General features: G+C 36.3%; 2 protein-coding genes across 2 annotated transcripts; both read left to right on the top strand.

The window, feature by feature from the left end:
• Positions 1-3,592: 3,592 nt before the first annotated feature.
• On the top strand, positions 3,593-5,029 carry LOC108365074 (uncharacterized). Its single transcript, XM_017619020.1, has one exon. The coding sequence runs from the start codon at positions 3,593-3,595 to the stop codon at positions 5,027-5,029; it is 1,437 nt and encodes a 478-aa protein (XP_017474509.1).
• Positions 5,030-6,229: 1,200 nt separating this feature from the next.
• LOC108365073 (uncharacterized) lies at positions 6,230-7,000 on the top strand. Its single transcript, XM_017619019.1, has one exon. The coding sequence runs from the start codon at positions 6,230-6,232 to the stop codon at positions 6,998-7,000; it is 771 nt and encodes a 256-aa protein (XP_017474508.1).
• Positions 7,001-12,301: the final 5,301 nt, after the last annotated feature.

Genomic DNA, 12,301 nt, shown 5'->3' with positions numbered 1-12,301 from the left:
CCATGCAAAACATGAGAAATAGGCAACAATCGTCAATGGCAACAAATTGGCGGCTCACCGATTTATTGCTGTGGCGACAAATTGGCAACATCACTTCGTTCATGTAAATTTTGAATAAATATAAGTTCTCAAAAATTCCAAAGCTTATGAATATGGCGTCAACAGTATTGTCCAAAAGCATCTAATTTATGCCCAAGGACAGGATTGAAAAAATGGGAAGCCCCATAGCGAGAAAAGGAATTAATTCCGATTGTAAGTTCCAATTTTGTATACAAAAAATAAATGAAGTATTAAAAAGAATAAAATTATTTCAAATATTGCCTCAAGCGATAAGAAAACGACTCATTCAGGTAATTAGAAAATTACTCGCCCAGGCGAGTTGCCTTCGGCGGACGTTTTAGAGCGACTTGTAATAGGAAATCGATTCGATGACAATATTACCGGTTTGGTGGGAAAAGTCCGTTTCACTCCTACACCCTCGAAATTTCGCGTACATTATGAAAAGCCGAAAAAATGGCAAAAAATTCGCATAGTTTCTAATTTTAATAAAGCCTTCGGAGTAAATGACGTGGAAAATCGTAGCAGAAAATAAAATTCCGTCGTAGATTTTTTACACATGCTTATTTGCATACATATGTATATTGTGAAGTATATATACATAAGCAAAGTAAAAAGACACCTCATGGTTAGGCTTGCCAAATGGCCGGGTCTAGGAGCCTCCGGGCTTGGGGCAAAATCTGTGTGCTGCGGGTTTGCCATTGATTTCTTCGAGATGAGGTTAAAAACTTTGAGATTCTTCGATTTTCTGGAAATATGACTAACAATAAGTGTTTTCCTTTTAATTTTCGTGTATGATAAAAAATAACATTATCCCACCCGACCAACGTACACGAGAATGCATCCGTTTTAGAAATTTTAGCAACATTTTCGCGTACAAAACTACTGAGAACGGGTTCCGAAAAATGATCGTAAAGTATTACCTGTCGCTCAGTTTGTGGCAGCAGAGCTCTCGTTCTCGTCATACGTGTTCAAAAGTTTTTGCGTAGTGCTTTCGATAGCGAAACCGTATCTCAGATGGAAGTTATTTCGATCCGTTTTGTTATCGAGATGTTTTAGATCTGTCCGATTATCGAGAATGTAGTGAAAACGAAATTCATTTCGATCCGTTTACCCATAGAGAATACATCGAGAGAAGAATCGAAAGCAAACATTAAAACTACTAGTTTACGATAATTTGAGCTGTTCCATTCCAGTTTATTCCCATATAAAAATAGTGCTTTTAAAATTTTAACAGTTGCTTTATATTTAACATAATGGAAAATTACAAGAGTTCAGTTTTCTGAAGTTTTAAAACAAAAATTAAGTTTATATAAACGTATTTAAATGCAATTTTAGAAAATTTCTTAAAAATTTAGATAATAAATATCCATTATCTAAAATTTATACCATGTAATGCAATTAAAACTTGTTGATATTGTTTTAGGAAAATACATAACAGCTTGTAAAAAATATTATCAGTCTAATTGAAATTTTAGTAAACTCGATTTATCATTATATTTACCTTTTAATTTTTATCATTCAATTCTTTTCTACACTTGTACTTAAGTACATATACACACGCAACCTTGTTGTATATGAATATGTATATAGTTTTCCCTTTCATATCCACTGTAAATATATTCATAAACCATTTATTCAATTTCATGTTAAATACTTCTGAACCTGGAATAAAGTGACTAAGTAGTCTTTTCTATGAACTCGAGAGAATCGGTCGTTCAAGTATTAAGTATTTTGTTCATGGTGCCGAAACCCGGGAGCTTTATCGAATATGGAGAAAATACGCAGGGCAGTTTGCCGAACGCAAATCGCTAAGTTGTGCAATGATGCAGAGCTACTCCTGGCAAATGGAGATCGCGGCGAGAATTCCGTGGTGCTGGTATCGCGTATTAAAGCATCCAAAGAAAACCTTACACTAGCTAATGAAGCAGTTTTAGCGTTGAACGACGAGAAGGATAGTACAGAGGCTGAAATCGAGCGGATGGTGGAGTATGATGATGTGGCGGTAACCACTGTCGCACGATTGGAGCACGCATTAAGTAAAAATATTACGACAGCGAATGCGGTACAAATGATTAAAAGTGACAATGGAGCTACTAGTAAAAGCGTGAAATTAAAGCCGATTACACTGAAGAAGTTTGACGGGAGTTTTGATAAATGGATACCGTTTTGGGAACAGTTTAAAGAAACGGTACATGAAAACTTAAGTTTGTCATCAGCGAAATTTAATTACTTGAGCGAGGCGCTGGAGAAAAACGCGGCAAATACCATTGCGGGGTTTACTCCAACGGAGAGATGTTATAACGAGGCCATTTCCCTTTTGCAGGAAGAGTATGGCAATACTGATAAAATTGTAGAGCAACACATTCAAAAGCTGTTGGCGTTAAAATCAATTCAATCAGCGCGTGATGTTAAAGGTTTGCTAGATCTTTATAATGATGTAAATTCCACCATGCGAACGCTATCTATTCTAAATGTTCCATCCAGTAAATACGAAATCGTAGTCAAATCGGTTTTATTGAGAGCGATACCTTCGTACTTACGTATTACGTTCTATAAAATTGAAAAACGCGATGGAATAGATACAAATGGCGACGAGCAATTAAAGCAGCTCTTACTCTTTATAAGAACAGAAGTAGAAGCATTAGAAAAATCGCATATGTCAGAAAATAAAGATGAAAGAAGAATTAGGGATGCCACTAAACAAACAGCGGAACAAAAAAGGGAACGGCACTGGGACTACTTACCGGCGCACAGGGTGTCAAAAGGCAGTGCGTATTTTGTAAGGATGCAAATCATGACACTAATTCTTGCAACAGTAATATGTCCACAGATTTAAGAAAAAAATTATTAACAAAAGAAGGCCGTTGTTTTAGATGTGCGTACCGAAACCACACGTCTAAATTTTGTAGGAGTCAGTGGGTTAAATGCGAGAAATGTGGCGATAAACACATAACTCCATTGTGCGAAAGAAGTATGCCAAAAAATAGAACGGAACAATCACGTGATGGTAGCGACAAATATAACAAATCGGACGTCAGCTCCAGTTGAGCCGTAACCCCGGCAAATTCTCTTTTAACAACGGCATTTCAATCAGCGAGTTCAGAGAGTGACGAGATATTTCTTCAGACCGCTAAAGCCATAGTTGAAAATGAGCGTACGGGTGAAAGAGCATTTACGAGAATAACTATGGACAACGGTAGTCAGCGCACCTATATTAGCGCCAAATTAGCAAGAGAATTAGAGTTAGCTATGGTAGCTTATGAGAAAACATGTATACTGGCATTTGGCGACAGCTGTGAGAACAATAATGCACAAAAGCTCAAGCGAGTTAATATTGTAGTAAAAACTCAATACAACGAAAAAACAAAAACTATTAGCGCGATCGTCGTACCGAGTATTTGTGCGGACATACTACCGGTTCCTGAAATAAAACAAAAAAAAACTCCAGTGGATGAATACAACGTTAGCCGAAAACCATCTCTGTAACGATAAGTATGTGAGAGGAATGAATATTCTTATTGGGCAAGATAATATGTGGAAATTCATTGGAGGTGAGAGCGAAAAGATAACAGATGATTTAACTGCAGTAAATACCTTCTTTGGATGGACAATTCAGGGATGTTATGGAGATAATGATAAAATTCACTGCGTTTTAAACACTTTACAAACACACGAATACACATTTGACGTAGCTAAATTCTGGGAAATCGAGTCGATTGGTATTAACGCTCCACGTGAACCTGCACAAGTGGACGTAAAAATATACATAAATGAGATTACCAAGCGTTATGTTGTGGCGTTGCCATGGAAAATTTCCAGCGAGTATTTGCACGACAATAAGCAAATGGCCCGAAAACGACTTCGAGATTTAACAGCGAGGCTTATGAGAGATCCACAAAAATTAAGAGAATATCATGAGGGTGTGGAGGAGTTGTGGCATAGCGGTGTTTCTGAAAGGGCCAATGAATTTAATAATAGCAATTCAACTGTCTATTATATGCCGCATATGCCTGTGTACCGAGACGACAAATCTACATCAAAAATGAGAATCGTTTTCGATGCTTCGTCATGCCAACCAGGTAAAACGTCATTAAATTACCATTTAAGCACCGGCAAAAATTGTGTGGCCGATTTGTTAAAAATATTGGTGAAGTTTCGTTTCGATAAAATAGCTTTGACTGCCGATATTGAGAAGGCATTCTTGCAAATTGAGATTGCCGACAGCGATAGAGACGTTCTAAGATTTTTGTGGTACAAAACCTTGCCGACCATGAATGAAGAGCTTCCGGAGCTAGCAGAATATCGCATGCAGAGGGTCACGTTTGGTGTCACGTCCAGTCCATTCTTGTTAGCTACTACTATTCAAAAGCATTTGCAGGTAAACGAAGCCAAATATGAAGGAGTCAGTAAGCATCTCGAAAAGTCGTTTTACGTGGACGACATGGTCAGCAGCATCGCAAACGAAGCGAAGGCAATCCAATTCTTCAAAGGAGCAACTGATATTATGAGCGGGGCAAAATTTAATTTGCGTAAGTGGAACTCGAACAGCTTATCGTTAAAATCATTACTTGTAGAAAATAAACAAGAGCCACCGTTGGTTCAGAAAGTGTTAGGAATTGTTTGGAACACCATGTCGGACGAGATATCTATTGAATTCGATAATACCCTTAACTACATTCAGAAATTAAAACCGACGAAGAGAAATGTGTTAAAAACAATGGCAAGAATTTATGATCCCTTTGGCATGTTGGCACCATCCACTGTACGTATAAAATTGTTGCTGCAAGAATTGTGGAAGGAAAAGGTTGAGTGGGACGTGGTCATGCCTGATGAGAAAACTAAAGTGTTTGAAAATTGGCGAAGAGAGTTACCAATTTTAAGAGCATTCGCATTACCACGAAGGTTGACAACATTCGATAACGCTACGGTCGAATTACATATCTTCGCAGACGCAAGCCCAAAGGCTTAGTGAGCTGTTGTGTATTTGAAAAATATTGACCAAGACGGAAAAACTTCAGTTAATTTTATATGTGCGAAGAGACGAGTATCGGCTATCAGAGGTAATCAAGAGGTTGAACTAACCTTGCCGAAACTGGAATTGACGGCAGCGTTAATGGATGCAGGATTAAAACGTTTTCTATTAAGCGCTTTACAACTCCAGTATAGCAATTCAATGGATAAATGGCAGAAATAAAAACAACAATCAATACGTTAGAGCAAGGGTGGATGAGATTTGTAGTCTAACAGATACGCATGAGTGGCGACATTGCAGAGGTAAGGATAATCCAGCAGATTTATTGACTAGGGGAATAAATGCCGACGGTCTGAGGAATTCAAATATGTGGAAGCACGGACCTGAATGGTTAATGCAGTATACAGTGTGTTTGGATAAAAATTCTCTAGAAAAGTGCGCTGGGATATTTTTGAACGTGGAGCTTCAACCAAACGAATGCTGCGACAGCTTTCAATCCATCATACCGCTTGAAAAATTCAGCAAGATAAAGCGTTTGTTGAGAGTAAGATCGTATGTATTCCGATTTTTAACGAATATAAAGGCGAAGCACCAGCGGAGTTCGAACGACCAGCTTGACGTACCACCTCTTTCAGCGGGTGAGCTTAAAAACGCAGAGCTTTATTGGGCAAAGGAACAACAAAAACAATACTTTCATGCAGAAATTAAGGCATTAATCGATAATCAAAAGCTTCCATCTAATTCCAAATTAACTTCGTTTAATCCCTTACTAATTAATGGGCTGTTATGTGTAGGTAGTCGCTTGCCTACAGAAGTGTTCGGCAGCGAGAGTAGTCCAGCCATTTTAGTCACCTTTTAGTTGTAGAAGCACACCATGCGACACTTCATGGCGGCGTCAACGCAGTACTGGCTCAGCTAAGAAAGAAGTATTGGATCATACAAGGACGTCAAATGATTAAACGTATTTTACGAAGCTGTATAATTTGTAAGCGTGTGCATGGTCGGCTAGGATCGGAGCCGTGGACAGTTGTACCAATCGAAAGAGTAACCACATCTAGGCCATTTGAAACTACCGGCATAGACTTTGCTGGCCCAGTATACGCGAAATATGAAGGCGACCAACAAATTCGTAAAACATACATTTTGCTGTTTACTTGTTCTTAAATTAGAGCCGTACATTTAGAGTTGGTTTTAGATATGACGGTGAAAAGCTGCATCGGAGCATTAAGAAGATTTATGGCTAGGCGGGGTGTACCTGACATCATTATATCAGATAACGCCAGGACGTTCAAACGAGCTGATATTGAGTTCAGGAAATTAAAGGCCCTCCTGAAGAAACCAGATTTACAAAATTTAGCGGCAGATAAAGGAATTAAATGGAAATATATACCAGAAAGAGCCGCATGGTGGGGCGGATTCTGGGAGCGTCTGGTCAAAAGCGTCAAATTGGCGTTGAAAGCAGCTGTGGGCAAATCGTTACTTGACTACGATAACTTGTCAACACTGTTAGCAGAAGTCGAATGCATCGTGAACTCCCGGCCGCTAACGTATATTTCACAAAACTTTAATGATTTGCAACCATTGTCACCGTCCAAGTTCTTAAACGACTGCAAGTCAATATTGACCTCAGCCGAATTCGACAAGGACGACACCGACATCATCAAGTCATGGCAGCTTCGTCAGCATTTGCTTAAGCGTTATATGCGACAGTGGCGTGGAGAATATGTTACTCAGCTACGCAACTTCCATCAAATTAAAAATAAATCTATTCGCAGTATCAAGGTTGGTGACGTCGTTACCGTTCAAGAAGATTATAAGCCTCGGTTTATGTGGAAGCTGGCAGTTGTGCAGGCAGTATACCCTGGGCGTGACGGAAGAATCAGAGCCTGCGATGTACGATTGGGGTCTGGAACTGTAATGAGGAGGCCAGTGCAACTCTTATGCCCATTGGAATTATCAATTCAGTGATGCCCGGGCGGACGATGTAAAAAATATTATCAGTCTAATTGAAATTTTAGTACACTCGATTTATCATTATATTTGCCTTTTCATTTTTATCATTCAATTCTTTTCTACACTTGTACTTAAGTACATATACACACGCAACCTTGTTGTATATGAATATGTATATAATTTTCCCTTTCATACCCACTGTAAATGTATTCATAAACCATTTATTCAATTTCATGTTAAATACTTCTGAACCTGGAATAAAGTGACTAAGTAGTCTTTTCTATGAACTCGAGAGAATCGGTCGTTCAAGTATTAAGTATTTTTTTCACAGCTGGCTATAAAAACAAATCATTGAATTGTTCTTATGGTATGTTCTACCGTGTTCGATTAGGCTATGTAAATATGCACTCACAAATTTTTCAAATACTTCTCCGTTCTTCTTCTAGTCTATTTATTTCTTTTATATTTGGGACAGGAGACGGGGGAACTATTTCACGGTCAATGGATACTTCTCCCTAAACTATGGCTTTTATGGAAGTTACCTCGTTCGTATTAATGCAATTGCCTCGAACGGGATTTTGGAATTGTGCTATTTGTGTGATAAGGATGGTTAGTGTAATAGTTAAAAGTATTTATCCTGCAGAGGAGTTTCAATACTTACTCCGATTTATTATATGGTTCCTTAAATTTTTAAATTTGATTTATTGCATTAACACATTTTACGTTTTTAATGTTTTGAAAAATTCTTACAAAATGTTTACTAAAGCGATGTCTACTTCTATATACATTTGGAAAAGTTGGGGAAAAATTATAAAACGAATACGTTATCGATACAATCAAGGAATAGAAAAGCAAAAATACAAACTTCCATTTGAAATACGAGACTCTTGGGTGAGGCTGAGCTCGAGGGTAAGACACGTTTCTTGGTCGGATGGGATCTTTAAACAAGTACATTTGCTATGTAGTAGGCATTTGAATCGCTGTTCTAATGCCATTTAAAATATTTTAACAACCGTGTCATTGTTGAAACTATTATCGATTCGCAACTGAAATTTAAAAAAAAATATCTGATTTATAAATCTTCCTTTACATCCATCAACTCAATCACTAGATATTGCTTTAGATCAGCCCTGCCGGATGTACGGATTTTTCTGTACAGTACGGATTCGCAGGGGTGAAAATGGTTGCACGGATTCAATCTACGGATTTTTAGCTTTCCGTCAAGATGTACGGATTTTTGTAGTGCTTTTTCATATTGTAAAAATTACCTGTTTTACACATATGTTACAGGTTTCTTATAGTTCCTGAACCCTTTTTTATTAAAACAATGCGTTATTTTCGTACTTAAGGGAGGATTCATCTATTAACAGCTTGACTATTTTTCACCCGATTTTAAAACTCAAGCACAAGAAGAGAATTTATAGGCCTTTAAAATTATGTATAATAATCTATTGGTAGACTTTCATTGTTGGGAGTTTTTGTAGCGTAAAATTAAAAAAAAAACCCCTAATTTTTCTTATTTTTTCAACTTTAACTATCGCTTCAAATGTTATACTGTTACTTGGTAGCGTCGACAGTTTTGGTAGGTAGTTTTGTTACATGGTCATAAACTAATGGCGTTTTCTTTTCTACAAAAAAAATGTTGCCTTCTCAGTGGCCTCTATGTACAAATACAAAGGAAGGGGCAATGGGAATTCAACATTTTCTTGTAGAAAAGAAAACGCCATAAGAACAGACTGCTTGTTAAAAAGTTCTAGTCAGAAAAATAATAAGGTTGTCTGTGAAGCAATCAATAAATAGGACCAGTGGAAATATGTGTTGCTTTATTTGATGTTATTAAAAGTACGATTCCTGTGTTCACCTAAGAACAATCGATTTTTTTTTCTCGCCAAACAAATTTGAGCGTACGGATTTTGTACGGATTTTTCACCCACAACTTTTTGTCCGTGTACGGATTTTAGACTCTAAACGTCTGGCAGCTCTGCTTTAGATATGCAGTTAATCAAACTTTTTATAGCGTCTACGAAGTTTAGAGAATTGCCGAATGTAATTGTTAAAATTCTGCGCATACCAGTTAGCAACAATTTTTGTTAAAGGTGTTTGATATAACGGCAAACAAGTGGACCCATGCAAGAAACAGAATGAGGGTGTAACTGATATTGTCCCAATTTGACAACCCTACTCACAGTGCTGACAGGGATGTTTTCTGTTTTATGAGCAAAGAAACCTACCAAAATTTTAAGCGTCTTACCATCCTACCAATGAAAAAAAGACCTACCACTTTTGGTAGGAAAAACCCAAAATGGCAACCCTGTTCATAGTGCGTAGTTAACCACTGATAAGAGTTTAACCCTTATTTTTGTATCCGACGTCTAGGGTCAACTATCGATTTTGATATTCACAATGCTCCGTTAACAAAAGTTTAAACCAGCTTGTCTCCATAGTTTAACTCTTGTGATATTCATTTTTCTTTGTGAAACGAGTTTCGTATTTGTATAGAAAATTTTTTTGTTTAAATTTGAATATTTTCAGGTGAAATGAATTTTCATGTGACTCTAAATATAAATAGTAAAGTACTGTGAATTCGGCTCTTAAAGTTCTGAACAAAACCTAGCCTAATTAACCTTAAATGACAGGAACATTTTTTTTTATTCGATTTTGGACTACTAAAGTAGTGTGTAAAAAATTTTACCGAAATCCGTAGAGCCGTTTTGGCAAAAAGTTGAAAAAACTTGTTAATTTTGTATGCCTCTTTGAGATTGGCGAAGGCATAAGTAAAGAAAACCGCCCGTTTAGCTATAAAAAAAAAATTAAAAATGAGGCTCGATCAGAGTGCCCAGATTGTTTAAAAGAAAAGAGCCATTTCTGAAAAAAATCGCCAAAGTTTTTTTTTATAAAATTTATGAAATCGGCTCAAAAAATATTTTATTTAAAAAATGAGATCTTGTTATAACATAGTTTTTAAAACTAAAAACGAATATAAGGCCTTAAGGGTAATAATAAATAGCACAAATCACTTATATGATAGTGATGTACAAACAATTTTCTTTAAAAATATTCAGGCACTGAAGGCGAGTCAATTAAAGACATATTTAGTTCGTTTTTTACCCTAACCGAAGGGGATTTACTTTATTGTAGTACAACGTAGTTTAAGTACCAATTAGCTAATTTAGTTTAGTAAGCAAAGAAAAATGCGTTGTTTCGTCGAGTCCCGTGGCAGGTAAACAGAGTACGCGTGCCACCGGTACAGCCATAGGGATCATATTGATATCACCCAACTCCCGCGGGATGCGGGTTCGACAGCCTTGATCTAAGTCAATGTGATTACAAATTTGAGGTGTTACTTTGGGTAACTTTGCCACTCTCTATAGGTATAAAGGCCCGTCGTCTTATAACTTTGACGTCGATTTGGTGTTCGCCTCGCTCGTCAAAATGTGAATTTGTCAACATTTAACTTTCCAATAAGAAACGTAGTTAATTTTTTAATTGTAATTAATTGTGGGCTAAGTTTTAGAATATTTTAGCGCACCTAAAGCTCTGTCGTGGTACATGGAGCAATAAGCAGGTGAATTAATAAAACAGCTTTCTTGCTTTATGTTCTGTCATTCGGCTATTTCATACAAAATTTTAAAGCAAATTCTCAAATAATTTAGCGTGAAATCAATATAAGAGGGCAATTCTGGAAACCGTCTTTCAACTCACCACAGTGTTCCGAAAGACAAAAGTCCTTCGTAAGTCAATTGTCAATTCTGGCAACTATCTTGAAAGCTCTTTACTGTCCTTCGAAAGACTAATTGAAAGATCTGCTAACGAGAAGGTCTTAGCGTTATGCTGTTCGCAACACGTTTTTTTTTTAAATAAAAGAATTTTAAAAATTATATATATGTTTTCTTTTTTAAATAATAATAACTAATAAACAAAAAAAAAGGCGTGAGTACTAGGTACTCATGAAATTTGATGTGTAAACATATGCCGACGGCAAAGCATAAAAGTACGTTAACATATAAATATAATCTCAATCAAAGCTCGTCAGCTGTCAAATTGGTTGTGCTTGTTATTCACACAACTCGGGGAAAAGTTAAACTTCTTCTCTGTGCCACCGTGGTCACTTTTCCTGCAACACATATTATGCCATTTAAATATATTTTAACTGAATATTTTATTAAAAATACCTTTACAAACCTATTTTCCTTACTAGCGTAAGTTTTTGTTTACTTTAACATTTGACATTCCTCCTCTCATTCGCAAGTATAACCGATAAAACTAGGTTGGACACCAAAAAGTTATCGGTTTAATCTGAGATATTTTTAATTATAATTTTGAATGGCTAATCTCTTTTTCTAATAACAGATTAGGGAGTTAAGCTCGAAAATTAGGATCATCTTTTTATATGTAAAGCTATTATTTAAGCTGACCAACCGTCCTCCTTTGAGGAGGATTGTCCTCCTCAAACGTGATTTGTCCTCCTCAAAAATTTTGTCCTTCTCTGTCCTCCTTTTGAGCAAAAATGTCCTCCTTTTCAAGTCTTGTAGCAGTAATGAACTTTTAAAAAAATTGCGTTCAGAATATTATTATTTTCTAATCGTTGTATTTAATAGGCGTTTACATTGTTCCAATTTCAGTTAAATGATGTAAACATTTGATTCAACTAATCGCCTGCGAAAGTTGAACAGTGTAACCGTCTTTAGCCCTAATCAATAATATTTTACCATTTACAAGATTGATAGATTAGCTAACGACGCGTCTCCACAGGTGGAAATTATTGCCTACCATATGTCATTTTGTTTGCCAGATACATACATATGTAGGTATAGGTTTTATCAGTGGCAAAATTTGTGTATGAGGATTTTTTATCTTGATAAATGGTTTTGTAAGATGGCTTAAAATAAGTATGTTCGTTGCATTGGAGCGCAAATCTGCTTAAAAATTTTTATAAAACGTGTTAATTCACATCCAAGTACGTAATCAAAAATAGCACAGGCCTGTGTAGTTTGCCCCTTAAAAAAATTAATTAGCGGTTTGGGTATGTATAGGTACCACGCTACCAAAAAGATAATAAAATTTCGTCACGAAAACTTTTCGAGAAAATTATTTTTATAATTTTTCTTAGCATTGCCGTGCATTACTAGCGTTAACTTCATACATAACATAAGTCGTTCTGCTTTACTTAGGCTCTTTATGAATATTATTACTAATACTATTGGCTTTTAAGTAAAAATTCTATTCTAAATAAATTAACTTTTGGTTTTTGATGGAAATTGCTAAAAATTCTAACATGTAAGTACATGTCATCAATAAAAATAAATCTCGACGTGC

This window comes from Rhagoletis zephyria, unplaced genomic scaffold, assembly GCF_001687245.7.
Source record: "Rhagoletis zephyria isolate East Lansing unplaced genomic scaffold, Rhagoletis_zephyria_1.1 Rzeph_scaffold_01768, whole genome shotgun sequence".
NCBI classification, from domain to species: Eukaryota; Metazoa; Arthropoda; class Insecta; order Diptera; family Tephritidae; genus Rhagoletis; species Rhagoletis zephyria.
The sequence above is the reverse complement of the archived record's forward strand: the minus strand, read 5'-3'. Positions and strand labels throughout refer to the sequence as shown.